The sequence below is a fragment of the Ovis aries genome, chromosome 2 (genome assembly GCF_016772045.2).
Source record: "Ovis aries strain OAR_USU_Benz2616 breed Rambouillet chromosome 2, ARS-UI_Ramb_v3.0, whole genome shotgun sequence".
Lineage (NCBI taxonomy): Eukaryota > Metazoa > Chordata > Mammalia > Artiodactyla > Bovidae > Ovis > Ovis aries.
Genome location: NC_056055.1, coordinates 35,733,236 through 35,751,109, shown reverse-complemented (window position 1 = coordinate 35,751,109; position 17,874 = coordinate 35,733,236). Strand labels below are relative to the sequence as shown.

Here is a 17,874-nt window from a genome sequence, read left to right as displayed (position 1 = left end):
GCACAGGGAGGGGCGGGTGTGGAGGGCGCTTTTGGGCCTGAAGGAGTCTTCACGGGTGGGAGGAGGGGCGTGAGCGCGCGGCAAATCGGGCGGGAAGCAGCGAAAAAGCATTAGGGCGCGCGCTGTGGCGGTTCCTAGTCTCACGGTCGCGTGCCCGGGAACTGCTGTTGCGCGAGGGGAAGGCGGGACGTCCAGGTCGGTGTAGGGCCAGACGAATGCCCCCGTTTCCACAGCCCACATTCGCGTCTTCTTCCCTCCCCGGTACTCCCCTCCCGCTCTGGCTGCAGGGCGAGCTGCGCGTTGGTAAGTGCAGCCAGCTTGCCGGCCCGGCCCACGCCGCGCTAACCCGCTGTCTGTAACGGGCCGCAGCGCCCTTCAGGCGTGGCCCGGGCAGGGGGCGCAGCCGGCAGGTTGCGGTCCGCGGTCGGCTGGAGGCTCGGGCGGGATTCCGAGAAACGCTGGCAGTCCCGCCGGGCTCTGGCTGTCGAGCCTTGGAGTCCTGCACTATTCGCCCCCTTTGCTTCCGGCCGGGAGCCTGCGCTCCCAGGGTCTTTACCGGGCTCTGCGTTTCTGATGAAACTTTTTTTTCCTTTCTTTTATTTATTAATGGGGCCTGTGATAAGAGTATTTTATAGTGTCGTTACGTGTGAAAAATTTCTGAAAGTGCTGCTTTCATCTCCTACAATAAATGCAAATCGCAAAATGAATTGTAGACATCCGCTTTCCGTTCACTTACCTTAAATCACCCACGGTGTGTCGGCAGTGACTTAGACTAAACCTCTCGCCCTCATGTAGATATGTTATCGTCCTAGAGTGTTCAGGTTATACTTAGTTTGTGTTCGGCTACTTCTAAGGCCTTTGTGTCAGGCTTTGATGATTTTTTTGTTGTTAAGGCCCGTAGGTCCAGAATCGGTGACAAACCTCGGAAATTACCAGTAGCAGTACCCAGTCTCCGCATCCCGACTCAACCCTCCAGCTCTCACCCACAACCCCAAACTTGTGTTGAAAAGTGAAAATGTTATAAGTTACACATGAAGCTAAATCTACCGTTAAGAATACACATTTTTTGGGGTAATGATGAATTTGTGCTGATTCATTCCATTGTAATTTGATTTCCCTCTTGAATACTTTGCAAATTAGATGTAACCAGCATCTTTAAAAAGTGTCTCTGATTTTGACCATCTATTTTGCTTGCTTAATTAGGAAGAAAACTCTTTCTAGGGGAAACTGAGGACTTCATGAAGCACCAAATATTTACTGGCGGGAATGGTAGTTAAGTACTGTTGGAGCATAGTGTCTGGGATTGTGGGGTTTATAAAAGGCTCTTTGAGTTGTTTTTTAATGGCCCCCATCGTGAAGAATATTATCGTCATGTTGGGAAGTAAAACTCAATGTGCGTTTGGTTTTATGATACATAGTTCAAATTTTTATTTAATGTTCAAGAAAAGTTGATTGAGTGTATGAAGGGGCTGGGGATGTTTGGATTATAGAGATTTAATCTACCAGTCAGAATTTGCGACATTTAATTGAATCTGTCTTTCAAAACCAGAGACACTTCACTAACACAAATAGGCACATATAGGATAATGTATTAAGGGTGCTTTCTTTCAAACTAGTATTTTGGTTGAAACCATCATATTCTGCCTTGATAAACAGTGATGACTGGTGAGCAGGAACGCAAAGTAAGCAGCTCTAAGAACTTCCCAGTTTCACTGTCTTCTGACTGGACCCTCAAAACTGAAAGCTCTTATTCCCCTTTTCTAGATTTTTTTTTCTTTTTCTAATTGTTTTCTTCCTTTACCTTTTAAAATTTGCTGTTTAGGTTTACTTTTTAAATAACAAGAAAGTCTGTTTTTTCCATTGTCTTTTCAAACAATTTTATACCTGCTTCATTCAGAGACTTGCCAGTTTGAGGAAGGTCTGTCTTTTCGCCAACCTTTCTTTCATCCTGTGTTGTTTTCAGCCAAGCTGTGTTATATCTGCTTATTCAAGGACTTACCAACTTGATTGACATATTCTGGCTCTTGTGTAATTAATTGTGTGATTATTTGGACTCCTGATGATTTTAAGGCTGGTATTACTTAGCTGTGGAATTTACGTAAGATAAACTAATCTAATTGAGATTGTACTCTAGTCAGCTGGATGATTATTTAAAATTTTGTAACTATTATTTTTTTAGTTTGTGCCAGACTTCGTGCTGGCCGTTTAACGCTTATTACAGTTCTGTGCGTAAATTGTGGATAAGACAGAGAAGTTAAGGAACAAGTCTAAGGTCACAAAGCAGAGATGGGAATCAGACTCCTATACCTGTTTTCTGTCTGTCTCTTGCATTAGGTTATGGAGGATCTGCAAGCAGCTCCACTAATTACTTCTTTCTGATTTCAGCCATTAAATAAAAATTTCCCCATAATTTTCAGAAAGTGTCTTCTCAGAATTCTTGGGTTACCTTTTGTGTTATCCCCAAGAGTTAAAAACAGATTTATGTGTATTTTTTAAAGTGAAGGCAGTGGAAACATGAAACGGTTATAACTTAAATATTTGTTAGTGCTTTTAAGTCTTAACTATTGATTGAATGCCACATACCATGTCTAAAAGGATGGTACTTCTGCCTCTTCTTCTATTTGTTAAAAAATTGGAATATGTGAGGCTGACTGAAAATTAACTTACAGATGCTGCTGCTGCTGCTGCTGCTAAGTCACTTCAGTCGTGTCCAACTCTGCGACCCCACAGATGGCAGCCCGCCGGGTTCCGCTGTCCCTGGGATTCTCCAGTTGTGTAAATCTTAGTAGTGATGACTGATATTATAGAATTTTCCTACTCTGTTCTTTTCTAATTGGTTCCTGCAGTCAAGATCTAGAATGTAGATTGCTGTGTTAGCCAAGTTAAGCAGGAGCAAGATGTAACTCAATTTTTTAAAAAACAATGTTTTCATGATTATAAAAGTAGTGGAGATTAATGTAGTTTTACATATGGTCTTTTTCCCTAACCAAATGAAATAATTTTCATGTAATTAAATAGTCCTAAAAAATATTTCTTTAAAAAACTATTTCCTGGATCCAGTGTGATTATGTATTTATTTTACTGTTGTTGAACATTTAGTTTGTTTTTTTCCACACTGTAAAAGCTTCATGATAAACACTCTGGCACATAAATCTTTGTCCTTATTCCTGATTGTTTTCTTAAGATTAAGTTTTGAAAATAGAAGAAGTAGACCATATGGTGTGAACATTTCTTACTGTACAATTTCAACAACGTATACTTTTTTAATATTCTTTTCATGGACAGTGATGTTCTTGAGGATCAAGGGCTGGGAATTTGTGGTGCTCTAGCTTGACACCTGGAGAAGGCAATGGCACCCCACTCCAGTACTCTTGCCTGGAAAATCCCATGGACAGAGGAGCCTGGTAGGCTGCAGTCCATGGGGTGGCAAGAGTCGGAGACAACTGAGCGACTTCACTTTCGTACATTGTAAAAGGAAATGGCAACCCACTCCAGTGTTCTTGCCTGGAGAATCCCAGGGACAGGGGGAGCCTGGTGGGCTGCTGTCTATGGGGTTGCACAGAGTCTGACACGACTGAAGCAACTTAGCAGCAGCAGCAGCTGATACCTCCCCTCTGAGTTGCTTACCTGCAGTGACCATGGTTACTCAGTTTCTCAAGAAAAGGAGGAACAAAAACCTTAGAAATTCTCTTGAAGGAATAGATGCAAGTAATACAATTTACTAAATTATTAAGGAGCTCAGTTATTGAAACCCAGTCTAAACTTTATTAATTTCACGTGATAATACTTTTTCCATTTAGCAATTTAATAAGCTTTTCTTTTTTACCTGTAGGAAAAAAAATTTTTAATGTTAGAAACATCTTTTTATAAAATTGTTTTAACATGCATTTGTAGGCACTAAATTATGTTGTATATCAATATGCCCTCCACCTTTCTTTGCTGTTAAATGAAGAATTCTATGCATATTCTATGCAAATGTGCATTTAGTTACAGTAACATTATAAAGTTATAGTACATCTCTGGAAGTGGAGATCCAAATCCGAAGGGTACTATTTTAAGAAAATTATTAATTAGGAATTTGTCCAGACTACTGTCTGAAAAGATTTTTGTCACTTGCTGTGTTCAACAACACAAACAAGGACATGCATGTTTGAAATAAGTACAAAATTAAAAAAATAATACATAAGTTTTAAAATATCAGTTTGTGATATTTAAAAAAATTTAAAACTACTTTATGTGGTACTTTAGTAGAGTTATAGCAAAAGGAAAAGTAATACTTAGTGATAACACTGTTACAAAGATAGATGCAGTAGGTGATGTGTTTCTTTCATTTGACTTTGTAAATTAGAATGTACTGAGTGAGATTGTCATTTATATGAGATCAGAGAAAAGTCTTGATTGTTAATACTGTAGTGTTGTTATAAACTAGCCATTTATGAATGTGTTTTGTATGCAAGTGGGTATATGTAAATGAGAGACTGACTTGACTTTCTCTTTTCATTCAAGTCAAACAGTATCTAGAAAAAGGTATAGGAATGGAGATTAGCAGAATCTAGTTCAGAACCTGCTACTGTGTATGATCTTTATGTCTTTAATCTTCATGCCTGTTTCATTCTCACCCAAATAGAAGACAGTACCTACCCTTTCTATCATAAATGACTATTTTGAGGTTTCGGTAATATTATAGATGTAAAATAATATATTTTGAAAAAGTTTAAAATCTTACAAATAAGAGGTTTTAATTTTTACTCACCCTTTTCTTGAGTTCTCTGTTTATCAGCTATATTGCTGCTATAAAGAATTGACACCACTGAAATTCATTTCTTTCATTTCATTTTCTATCCAGCCTTGACCTTTTCAATTCACAGTCAGTCAGTCTTCCTTTTTTATTGGTTTCTTCCTCCTCCTAGAAGTATTAACAGTATTAACTCCTACTGTTTAACAGGTTCAGGTAGAAAATGGCATTTGTGTTAAGTGTCTGCATGTAATAACTTAGGGGTATATATGGGTATATACTATACTGTACATCCTGAGTAATTCATAGTACAAAACATTCTGCAAACAACTTAATTGATGCAGCATTTATACTTGCTAATTCATTTAAATAATTCTAACTACTGAAAGTACACTTTGTCTTGATTTCAGTTTACTTAATGACTATCATCTCATTACAACACCCCTGCCAATTATGCTAGGCCCATTTGCCAGTGTTGTGGTGGTTAAATTTTAGTGAAGAAAATAAAGTAACTTAGTGAATGAATACACCTGAGGGCCTTGGATGTAGCTTTATTTTTGAGGTTAATAATGTCAACAGATAAAAATAGATCTATTCAGTACAGATCTGTGTCTTGAAGATAAGATGTCACTCAACTATGGCCTCATAAAATCATGCTTGGAGATTTTAACATGTCTTATTTTAATTAATTTCATATGTTGATGGTATTTTGTTCTAGGTTCATCTTTTAAGCATACAGCTGAACTTGGTTTATTCAATTTGAGAGTATCTTTTAAGAGGTGAGTTAATCTATGTTCATTATGATTGCTGATATATTTAGACTTATTTTTACCATCTTGTTTATTTCTGTTTATCAGTTCAGTTCAGTTGCTCAGTTGTGTCCAACTCTTTGCAACTCCATGGACTGCAGCACACCAGGCCTCCATCACCAGCTCCCGGAGCTTACTCAGACTCATGTCCATTGAGTTGGTGATGCCATCCAACCATCTCATCCTCTGTCAACCCCTTCTCCTGCCTTCAATCTTTCTAGCATCAGAGTCTTTTCAGATGAGTCAGTTCTTTGTAGCAGGTGTCCAAAGTATTGGAGTTTCAGCTTCAGCATCAGTCCTTCCAATGAATATTCAGGACTGATTTCCTTTAGGATGGACTGGTTGGATCTCCTTGCAGTCCAAGGGACTCTCAAGAGTCTTCTCCAACACCACAGTTCACAAGCATCAATTCTTTGGTGCTCAGCTTTCTTTATAGTCCAACTCTCACATCCATACATGAGTACTGGAAAAACCATAGCTTTGACTAGACAGACCTTTGTTGGCAAAGTAATGTCTCTGCTTTTTAATATGCTGTCTAGCTTGGTGATAGCTTTTCTTCCCAAGGAGCAAGCATCTTTTAATTTCATGGCTGCAATCACCATCTGCAGTGATTTTGGAGCCCCCAGAAATAAAGTCTGTCACTGTTTTCACTGTTTCCCCATCTGTTTGCCATGATGTGATGGGATGAGATTCCATGATCTTAGTTTTCTGAATGTTGAGTTTTAAGCCCGCTCTTTCACTTTCATCAAGAGGCTCTAATTCTTCTTCGCTTTCTGCCATAAGGGTGGTATCATCTGCATATCTGAGGTTATTGATATTTCTCCCGGCAGTCTTGATTCCAGCATGTGCTTCATCCATTCCAGCGTTTCTCATGATGTACTCTGTATATAAGTTAAACAAGCATGATGACAATATATAGCCCTGACGTACTCCTTTCCCAGTTTGGAACCAGTCTTGTTCCATGTGCAGTTGTAACTGTTGCTTCTTGACCTGCATACAGATTTCTCAGGAGGCAGATCAGTTGGTCTGCTATTCCCATCTCTTGAAGAATTTTCCATAGTTTTGTTGTGATCCACACAGTCAAAGACCTTGGCATAGTCAATAAAGCAGAAGTAGATGCTTTTCTGGAACTCCCTTGCTGTTTTGATGATCCAACGGATGTTGGCAATTTGATCTCTGGTTCCTCTGCCTTTTCTAAATCCAGCTTGAACATGTGGAAGCTCACGATTCACGTACTGTTGAAGCCTGGCTTGGAGAATTTTGAGCATTACTTTGCTAGCATTGAGATGAGTGCAATTGTGCGGTAGTTTGAGCATTCTTTTACATTGCTTTTCTTTGGGATTGGAATGAAAACTGATCTTTTCCAGTCTTGTGGCCACTGCTGAGTTTTCCAAATTTGCTGGCACATGGAGTGCAGCACTTTCACAGCCCCATTCCCTTTGTACCTTCTTTTGGATTGTTTTCTTTATTCTGTGTTTTTCTCAGCAGATTTGAAAATCAGTTGTTATATTTCTATCATTTTGGTGTTTGTCTTCAGTATTTTTATTAAGGATATAATTTACATTCAGTGAAATTTATGTTCTTTTTGATGCATAGTTCCGTGAGCTTTGACAAACATTAGTCACATGACCATTGCTGTCACATGTTACTGTGGTGCTGCCTTTTCCATTGTTGTTCAGTTGCTAAGTTGTATCTGATTCTTTGCAACCCCCTGGACTGCAGCATGCAAGGCCTTCGTGTCCTCTACTGTCTCCTGGAGTTTGCTCAAGTTCATGTCTGTGAAGTTGATGATACCTTTTCTGTAATGCCCTGTAACTGGAATTATACAGTCTTTGTCTAACGTTTACCTAGCATGCTGCATTTGCTATTTGTTTCAGTCTATTTGGGCTGCTATGAAAAAATATCATAAACTGGGTGGTTCATAGATGACAGAAATTTATTTGAAAACTGAAAAGTCCATTGTCAAGGTGATGGCAGATTTTGTCGGTGTCTGATAGGGACATGTTTCCTGGTTCTTGGTTGACAGTCTTTTTATAGTAACCTCTTGTGGCAAAAGGGACAGGTAGCTGTGTGGAAGCATCTCTGTTGTTTATTTCTTTTGTTATTGGGTTGTAAGTTCTTTTTTTTTAATTAATATCTTTTCAGAATTCTGACTTTATTTTGGTCACACTGTGTGGCATGCAGGATCTTAGTACCCAACCACCGATCTAAGCCCCGTTCAGTGGAAGTGGGGAGTCTGAACCACTGGGCCATCAGGGAATTTCCATGAGGGCTTCATTCTCATAATCTAAGCACTTCACAGAGGCCCCACCTCCCAATACCATCACACTGGGTCTTAGGATTTCAACATATGAATTTTCTGAGGGAGAGTATATGTAGCAGTATTCATCTTTGTTATTGCATCTGTTAGTAGTGTATTCTTTTTTAACTCTGAATAATATTTCATTGTAATAATGTACTATAATTTGTCCTTTCATGAAGGACATGTGGGTTGTTTCTGATTTTTGGTGATTATGAAACAAGCTGCTGTAAATGTTCACATACAGATTTTTAATGAGTGCAAGTTTTCATTTCTCTTCAGTAAATACCTATGAATGCTGCATGGTTGCATGGTGAGTGTATATTTAACTTTGTAAGAAAATGCTAAACTATTTTTCTTCCTAATAAACTGCTAAACTGTTTTTTAAAGTGATGTGCTATTTTGCTTTCCAACCAGCAATGTATGAGAATTCCAGTACTTGGAATTATCAGTTTTTTAAAAATTTTAGCTATGATTTTAATTTTACATTTCCCTAATATCTTGTCATTTTGCATATCTTTTGGTGAAATGTCTATTCAGTTCTTTTGCTCCTTTTAAAATTAGTTTGAATTTTTTAAAAGATTTTTTCTTTTTTTGGTGTGGACAATTTTTAATTCAGATTTTTTGAATTTGTTGCATATTGCTTTTGTTTTATGTTTTGTTTTTTCAGCTGTGAGTCATGTGAGATCTTAGCTCCCCCACCGGGGGTCAAAGCCACACCCTCTGCATTGGAAGGTGAAGTATTAACCACTGGACTGCCAGGGAAGTCCCCCTATTGAATTTTAAAATTCTTTTTGTAGTCTAAATATGTCTTTTGTCAGTTATGTATTTCTCCCAGTCTGTGGCTTGTCTTTTGTGTTTGTTTGGCTTGTATTTGTACTTTTAGCAGTGTGTTTCATAGAGCAGAATTTTAAAATTTTGGTGAAGCTCAGTTTATTAGTTTCTTTCTTTTATGAATTATGTATGTTTCTAGTGTTGTATCTGAGGAAACTTTTAAGAAACTAAGATCACGAAGATTATTCTCCTAACTTTCGTTCCCCTTAAAAAAATGAAATATAATTGACATACAACATTTTCATTTCATTTGTACAACATAATGATTTGTATTATTGCAGAAAGTGAAGTTGCTCAGTCATGTCTGACTCTTTGCAACTCCATGGACTGTAGCCCACCAGGCTCCTCCATCCGTGGGATTTTCCAGGCAGGAGTACTGGAGTGAGTTGCCATTTCCTTCTCCAGGGCATCTTCCTGACCCAGGAATCGAACCTGGGTCTCCCTCATTGCAGGCAGACTCTTTACCAGCTGAGCCACTAGGGAATCCCTATTATTGCAGAACTCACCACAGTTAAGCCCAGCTGACATCCATCACACTTAGTTACAAAATTTTATATTTCTTATGAAGAGAACTGTTAAGATCTACTCTCTTAGCAACTTTTAAATATGCAATATAGTATTTTAACTACAGTGACCATACTATACATTGCTTTTCTATGACTTGATTGATTTTATAACTGGAAGTTTGTGCCTTGTGACCCGTTTCATCTGTTTTGCCCACTCCTGACCTCTGGCAGCTGTCAACCTGTTCTCTGTTATATATGAGGTTTTTTTTTTTTCTCCTACCTTTTTTAGTTTTCACATTTATATCTGTGGCTCACTTAATTTTTGTATATGTATGATGTACTGGTAGTGGTTCATGTTTTTGTGTATGGAGATATCCCTACCTCTCTGAGGATATTGATAATAGTTTTTTTTGAAGTTTCTTGTATTCTTTCATAGTTACTTTATTCTAATTTTTTAAACATTTAAGATTCTTCATTTAAAAATAAACTTCTTCAGGTATAAATTCTCCTCTTGGTTGTGTGTGCTGATGTGGTTCATGGTGGTAATTTTCCTCAAATATAGTTTTGGCTTGAGAGCTCATGTTGGATAGAGGTTTTTCACATGTGTGTTTTTACCTTTGGTGTGTTTTTGGAGTTGCTTCAACCTGCCCTCTAACTGGCATGGGTCTAGATCAGCTGTGTCCTTAGAGATCTGGGTATTTACTTAAGTGAATAGCCTGGTTCTGGACCATGCTGTATTCTATACAAGTTGTATACTCTATATATCTATTCTTAGATTATCTCTATTCTCTCCATAGGCCATAGGTAGGTGCTGAGTAGAACTTTTTTGGCACAATTCTAGCAAGTAGTCTGTTGTGCCCTATAATTGGCATACCGGGGCCTTAGAGCCTTGGAGCTTTAGCCTGCAAGTCCCCTTTTCCTGGTGGCTTTAGTGCCCACTTAAAACTCTAAAGTGAAAGTTTCTCAGTCGTGTCCAACTCTCTGTAACCCCGTGTACTGTACAGTCCATTGAATTCTCCAGGCTAAAATACTGGAGTGGGTAGCTCTTCCCTTCTCCAGGGGATCTTCTGAACCCAGGGATCAAACCCAAGTTTACTGCATTGCAGGTGGATTCTTTACTAGCTGAGCCACCAGGGAAGCCCAAGAATACTGGAGTGGGTAGCCTATCCCTTCTTCAGGGCATCTTCCTGAGTTCCTGGCCCACAAGATTTTACTCTTTGTTATTGAGTGTAGCTATGTATTTAGAGTTTTAACTTGTTTCTTGTATATCCTTCTAGATAGAGATCCTATATGTACAAAGTCAAGAAGAATATGCTTATTGTCCTTTCTCTTGTACACAAAAGTTAGCATACTGTGTTTTGTTTTTCTTAGCAACAAGTTAGAGAATATTTCCATTTGATAAATCAGAGGGCTCGTGTAGAGATTGTTGGTTTGTTTGTTAAAGAGACATGCTGATTTGACTCTACATGGTTTATTTTTATCAGAATGGGCATGGACCTCTCCTACCTCTACCTATTTTCACATTGTTTTTCATATATGATTTAAAATGTATCTGTACTCTTAATTATTTTCTTCAAAGTAAAGATTCATCAGTTTGGTGTTAATTCTGCCTCCTAAAATGTTATTCTTGTATTTCTCATAATAAACGTAACTCTTCCTTTAAATTTTAACCGTTTGTTGAATTAGTAATCTGACTACTTATTTAGGGTCACAGAGCTTGTAAATAAATTTGGCACCAGACTTGTACACTGAACCTCTGGATTATATATTAGTCTCTTTTTTTTATTTCATTTTTTTTAACACAATAAAGGGTTTTTACTTTTAAATGACTATCTGTATATCAAATAATAACATGTTAACAAATTCTTGAATTCTGTCATCTAGTAATTTTGATTAAAAAATGCTAAAAGTAGCCCAAACAATTTTACTAGCATTCATTGTATTTTTAGCCAGAAAAGACTGTTTTAAGTCTAGATGCTGCTTAGTACAGGTTACAAATAACTACTTACTATTTTTTTCATAGATAAAGCCCCTGACCTTCAGAAAGCTTTAGGGGGAAAAAATTAATCCCCCTTTTTAAGTTAAAAATTTAAAAAAATATATATACCTACAAAAAAAGTCAGTGTGTGTGTATATGTATATGTATAGACACATATTTGTCACTTGAGCTAAAAGATGTAGGAAACCAGACAATATATGACTATTAAATTTCTAAGAGGTGGCAAGGTTAAAAAAAGAAACATTTGGATAAGCTCTAAGTTTTTACAAGGAAGCTAGATTTACTATTTTCTAAAAATGAGAGGACCTACTATATAATATACAGAAATAATTTAATGCCTTTTCACAAGAATATATCTTGAACTAGTCCATGGGACAGGACTTCTTCCCTGGTCCACTGATGCGGTAGTTTTACGGATCTGCCAGATGTTGTAGACAAAGGCCGAGAGGTTATCTAGGACTTCATCCCTGTTTTGCCAGAAGTAAACCTGAAGGATAGTCATCCCTGGGTCTCCTTTTCCACCTCACTGCTGCAGCTGCCATGGCATCCAGAGCTCTGGCTTCTTTGACTTTGAGCCCTTCTCCCTCTGTAGGTGGTCAGTTTCAATTTCAGCTGCTTTGGCCTGGTTTCGCCTTAGGTTGCTTGTGAACCTCCGACATCATCTCCTATCCTTTAATTTTCACAGTAGTCCTCTGAAGTAAGTATATAGGCAAGGAAGCAAGCTAAGGTAGAGTGTCTTAAGTTTCTTATGGTCACTTGCTTTTGTTTATTTCATTCCAAACCTCTTGTTTTTATTGTGTACTACCTCCACTCTACCCTGATTGATAATAGGAACCTTCAAAACCATACTGTCAAACTCTTGCACTTATGAAAATAGTCCAGTGGTTGTTTCTGTGGCTTCATTTTATAACCCTTACTGTTTTTTGTCTTAGCTCTCAGGCCATTTCTGAGCAACAGAGGTTACAAGTACTCCACTGAACAACCAGTTCTAAATCCTGTCATCAAATCCTGTGCTCCTGTTTCAAATGGTAAGTTTTCTTATGGGCATATTAAAACTTCTATAAATTCAAAGTCTTCCTCTGTTGAAGGAAAAAATTTAATTTATGAGAAAAGCTTAGTCTTTTTAGTGTTTTGCTACTTTTTTTTATCATGCTGAGAAAATCAGAAGTATATTTACATGATACGACTATTCAGAATCATTTAGATAAATAAGATGCTTTACATCAGCTAAGAATCTGTTAGTTGTTATAATTTTACCTGATTATTATATTAATATAGTAACTACTAACATTGTATGTATTGTGTAGGTCTAACATTGTGCTTTACAAATGTTAATCATGTAATCCTCACAACAACCCCATTAGGTAGGAGGTGGTATTGACATTTTATAGATGAAAAAACTAGGTTAGAAGAAGTTAAGAAATTTATGCTAGGCTGTAGAGCTTATAATTTGACAGAGCTAGCCTTCAAACCTTTATATATCTGTCTCACATTTTTTTGCTTTTCTCATTATACCATCTGATTACTTGTGGCATTTGAAGTTTTGCTATGTAGAAAGTCAAAGAATTACAGACATGCTGGAGAGAAAGTGTAAAGTTTTGGCTACTCTTGTTTGTGCATTGTAGAGAATTATAGAAACTCTATTTAGATATACTGAATTACCATAATGTTTTTGTTTGTTTTCAGGTAATAGATGCCTAATATTTCCTTTACGTGAAAGAAATGAGTGTAACTAGTATTGCATTAAGAGTTGAAACCTGGCTTTCAGCTACATGGCATGTTAAAGTGCCTTTAACGTGGCTAGAAGCTTGTATTAACTGGATCCAAGAAGAAAATGATAATGTTAATTTGAGTCAGGCACAAATGAATAAACAAGTGTTTGAGCAGTGGCTCCTTACCGATCTGAGAGATTTGGAGCATCGTCTTTTACCTAGTGGCATTTTAGAAACTCCAAAAGGAGAACTGAACGGATTTTTTGCTCTGCAGATTAATTCATTGGTTGATGTAAGTCAGCCTGCATATGCCCAGATACAAAAGTTGAGAGGAAAGAATACAACCAATGACTTAATTACAGCTGAAACACAAGTAACCCCAAAACCTTGGGAAGCAAAGCCTTCACGAATGTTGATGCTACAGCTAACTGATGGAATTGTACAAATACAAGGAATGGAATATCAGTCTATTCCAGCTCTGCATAGTGATCTTCCTCCAGGTACAAAAATTTTGATTTATGGAAATATTTCTTTCCGTCTTGGTGTTCTCTTGTTGAAACCAGAAAATGTGAAAGTGTTGGGAGGAGAAGTCGATGCTCTTTTAGAGGAATATGCCCAAGAAAAAGTTCTTGCAAGATTAATTGGGGAACCTGATCCTATAGTTTCAGTCATACCAAATAATTCTAACCAAAGCATCCCCAGAATTACGGATGTTCTAGATCCTGCATTGGGGCCTTCTGATGAAGAACTCTTGGCAAGTCTTGAGGAAAATGATGAGCTTGCAGCAAGTAATAATACCCCTTTGGAAAGAAGCTGTTTCATAGGTAATTCCTCAAATAGTGTTCCCATCAGACAGTCAGATTTTGAACCAGAACTTGTTATTTCTCCAAGGCCAAAGGAGAAACCACGAAACCAATCTATGCTTTTTACTGATGAGGAATTAGATGACTTTTCATTGGAGGAGGCCTTGCTTTTAGAAGAAGCTGTCCAGAAAGAAGAAATGGAGACCAAAGAATTACAACTATTGACTTTGAACAGAGCTACAGATGAAAGTATAGAGAAGTTTTCACATAGATCTAATACTCTAAATAGTTTTTCTTTTATTTGCAAAAATGGAAACAATTGGAGTGAAAAAAATTTATCTGAGCAAATGACTAGTGAAGACAAATCTCTTAGTTGTCCATCTACTAGAGACCAAAACAGTAGTAGTCTTTCAGTTAATCATAATGTACCCCTACCCCATGATTTTACAAATAAAGGTAAGAGCTCAGAGATACATAAAATAAAACAAATTAGCAGTTCAGATGGACATTCCTTAAATAATAAAATGTTCAATGGGGAGCTGGTCAGTAATATACCAAAAAGGAGTTCAGATGTTCCTAATGAAAATGAGCACCATTTACAGACTTGTTCTTTGCAATTGTCAGAGAATAGCACTGGACGTTCTATCACCATGGATTTGTATTCTCCACCCTTTATCTATTTGTCTGTTCTAATGGCCAGCAAACCAAAGGAGGTTACAACAGTGAAAGTCAAGGCATTTATTGTAACCTTAACTGGAAATCTCTCAAGTTCTGGTGGCATTTGGAGTGTAAGAGCAAAAATTTCTGATGGTACTGCATATCTAGATGTAGACTTTGTAGATGAAATACTTACTAGTCTGATAGGGTTTTCAGTATCAGAAATGAAACAGTTGAAAAAGGATCGTTGTAAATACCAAAAGTTCCTGGAAGGTTTGCAGAAATGTCAGAGAGATCTAATAGATTTGTGCTGTCTGATGACTATTTCATTTAATCCCTCCTTGTCTAAGGCAATGGTATTGGCATTACAAGATGTTAATATGGACCACCTTGAGAGCCTAAAGAGGAGATTAAAGAAATAATTTGCTGAAATAGTATTAAAAAACAATTCAAATAAGGAAATATTTAGAATTAAATTTGTCCTTTTACTTTCACAACTTTTTGAAAAGGAAGTTTCATAACTGATTTCAGTTTAATTTTAAAATGCTTGATCATGATTGTGTATTTAAGTTTTTTTAATAAACTTTTTTATAGTAAGTGTTTGCTGAATGAATTTGATGACCCACTGTTGTTGAGAAATTTTGTTTTCCACTTGTTATTTCACATAAGGTGACCGGTAAAGTATTGTATTGGTGTTTACTGATGAGTCATACTGTTGACAGAAGGTTAACAATTATAAGTAGGTAGTTGAGTACTTCTAATTTGTACCTCAAAAGATTTGTATGTAGTATTTTTCTTAGGAAAAAATGTAAATCCATTGGAACAGAATGTTAGACTTTCAGATGTTAATTGTTTTGCTGGTTTTTATTTTGCTGATTGTAAATATTTTGTCTAGTATATTTAAGGCAATTATTATCTTAACTAGATACCATTTCAAAGATTATATTGAATAGTTAAAAGCTTGATTTTCAAGGGTAATCTATTAAGAAGATCCAGTTAACTTTTAGGGGGATTAAAATAAGATGTATATCTATGTCTTTAGTTGTTATCTCCTTTCTGAATTATTTTTACATGTAAGTCTTCCTTTAGTTTTGTTGGAAGTGCTGATTTCTTTTTCAAGGGAGGCTGTTTCCCACTTTCCCATTTTGCTCTTAAAAAGTCACACTTGAAAGGTTAAGTTATTTTTTATTATTCTTTTTTAAAATGTAAATTAAAGTATTTTGAATTTTAAAGCATTAAATAAAATGAACACATGGCATTTTAAAAGTAATAGGAAATATCTGGAAGGAAGATAAATACATATATAAAAATATGATATGGATATAGCAGAAAAATATTCTAAAAATCTTTTGTCATTATTGGTTGAAGGATGATTATCAAAGTTAAAGGCACAATCCAGATTTTGCTGCTATATCCTCTGATAATAACCACTTATATGTCCTTGCATAGCTTATTTACTACAAGAGGTTAAATGGATGGCATTATCTTTCATTATCTTTCTTCTAAGTGTTCTCCTGTACTCTGTCTCTGCGAGTAGTGCTTGAAAGCTGTTATTAAATTTTATTTTCTCTTCATATTCAGTTACTGAAGACTGGGTATAGTACTTAACGGTCTTCTCAGGTGACGCTAGTGGTTAAAGAGCCCACCTGCCAATGCAGGAGACATAAAAGGTGTGGGTTTGATCCCTGGGTCAGGAAGATCTCCTGGAGGAGGGTATGGCAACCCACTCCAGTATTCTTGCTGGAGAATCCCATGAACAAAGGAGCCTGGTCCATATGGTTGCTAAGAGTCAAAGTTGCAAAGACACGACTAAAGCTTCTTAACATGCACACACACAGTACTTTACCATATTAATCCTTTCTTCTGTACTGGACCTTTGTTTCTGACTCTAGTCTTCACTGGCCTGGAGTATTCCAGTAGGATTACTAATTGGCCTGTACCTTGTTTTGTCCTTAAGCCTTTAACCATAATTCTGCCTGAATGATCTTTCTGACCATTCTTGTTTATTAATAAACTTCTTGTTTACTACTCTTTGTTGCCCTCTAATATCAACATTTTCCAAACTCTTCATCTAATATGTAAGACCTTTTGCAGTCTGGTCCTTGCCTTCCTTTTCAGCCTTGCCTTGCCTCCTTATTCTTCACCTACCTCGTCTGCCAGTAAATTTTAGTCATAGTTGTTCCCCAAATGTGGGGAATATACTTCATACTTATACTCAAGCTCATAGTAATAACCCTACCTCCCAGATTTCCACTCAACTTAAGCTTTAGATGCCCATTGAAGTGCTTCATGAATTTCCCTATCCACTTTCATGCCCTTTGTATATTGTGTAGACTATTATTTATGTTTTATTATACTTATTTGCTTCCTGTATTCTACTGCTACATTTTGGGCAGAATAATTCTTTTGTAGAGAGCTGTCATGGGCACCCTTTAGCAACATCCTGGCCTCTACATGTGATGTAGAATCCTTCCAGTTAAAGATGAATGGATAAGGAAGTTGTGGTACATATATACAATGAAATATTATTTAGCCATAAAAAGGAATGAATTTGAGTCAGCTGAACTGAGGTGGATGAACCTAGATCCTGTTAAACAGAGTAAAGTAAGTCAGAAAGAAAAATATATATTAAAACATACATAGAAAAGACAGAGGGACCAGAGATCAAATTGCCAACATCTGCTAGATCACTGAAAAAGCAAGAGAATTCAGAAAAACATCTACTTTTGCTTTATTGACTGTGCCAAAGCCTTTGACTATGTGGATTGCAACAAACTGGACAATTCTGAAAGAGATGGGAATACCAGACCACCTGACCTGCCTCTTGAGAAATCTGTATGCAGGTCAAGAAGCAACAATTGGAACTGCACATGGAACAACAGACTGGTTCCAAAATTGGGAAAGGAGTACATCAAGGCTTTATATTGTCACCCTGTTTATTTAACTTACATGCAGAGTACATAATGCACAGTGCTGGGCTGGATAAAGTACAAGCTGGAATCAAGATTGCCAGGAGAAATAGCAATAACTTCAGATATGCAGATGACACCACCTTTATGGAAGAAAGCGAGGAGGAACTAAAGACCCTCTTGACACTGGAGAGTGAAAAAGTTGGCTTAAAACTCAACATTTAGAAAACTAAGATGGCATCCGGTCCTATTTTCATGGCAATTAGATGGGGAAACAATGGAAACAGAGACTTTATTTTTTGGGGTTCCAAAGTCACTGCAGATGGTGACTGCAATCATGAAATTAAAAGATGCTTGCCCCTTGGAAGAAAATCTATGACCAACTTAGCATATTAAAAAGCAGAGACATTACTTTACCAACAAACATCCATCTAGGCAGAGCTATGTTTTTTCCATTAGTCATGTATAGATGTGAGAGTTGGACTATAAAGAGAGCTGAGCACCAAAGAATTGATGCTTTTGAACTGTGGTGTTGAAGAAGACTTGAGAATCCCTTGGACAGCAAGGAGATCCAACCAGTCAGTCCTAAAGGAAATAAGTCCTGAATATTC

At 37.1% G+C, this 17,874-nt stretch overlaps 1 protein-coding gene across 4 annotated transcripts; it reads left to right on the top strand.

Moving 5' to 3' along the window:
• Positions 1-18: 18 nt before the first annotated feature.
• RMI1 (RecQ mediated genome instability 1) lies at positions 19-14,951 on the top strand. Of its 4 annotated transcripts, none has more exons than XM_042244825.2 (5): positions 19-195; positions 894-1,071; positions 5,454-5,514; positions 12,115-12,210; positions 12,869-14,951. In XM_042244825.2, the coding sequence occupies exon 5, from the start codon at positions 12,905-12,907 to the stop codon at positions 14,774-14,776; it is 1,872 nt and encodes a 623-aa protein (XP_042100759.1). In that variant the 5' UTR covers positions 19-195; positions 894-1,071; positions 5,454-5,514; positions 12,115-12,210; positions 12,869-12,904; the 3' UTR covers positions 14,777-14,951. The 4 variants fall into 4 exon arrangements, with proteins under 4 accessions (XP_042100759.1, XP_060265096.1, XP_011972765.1 ...); XM_060409113.1 differs by lacking the exon at positions 894-1,071 and adding an exon at positions 8,514-8,578 and having other exon boundaries at positions 19-303; XM_012117375.4 differs by lacking the exon at positions 894-1,071.
• The last annotated feature ends 2,923 nt before the right edge of the window (positions 14,952-17,874 follow it).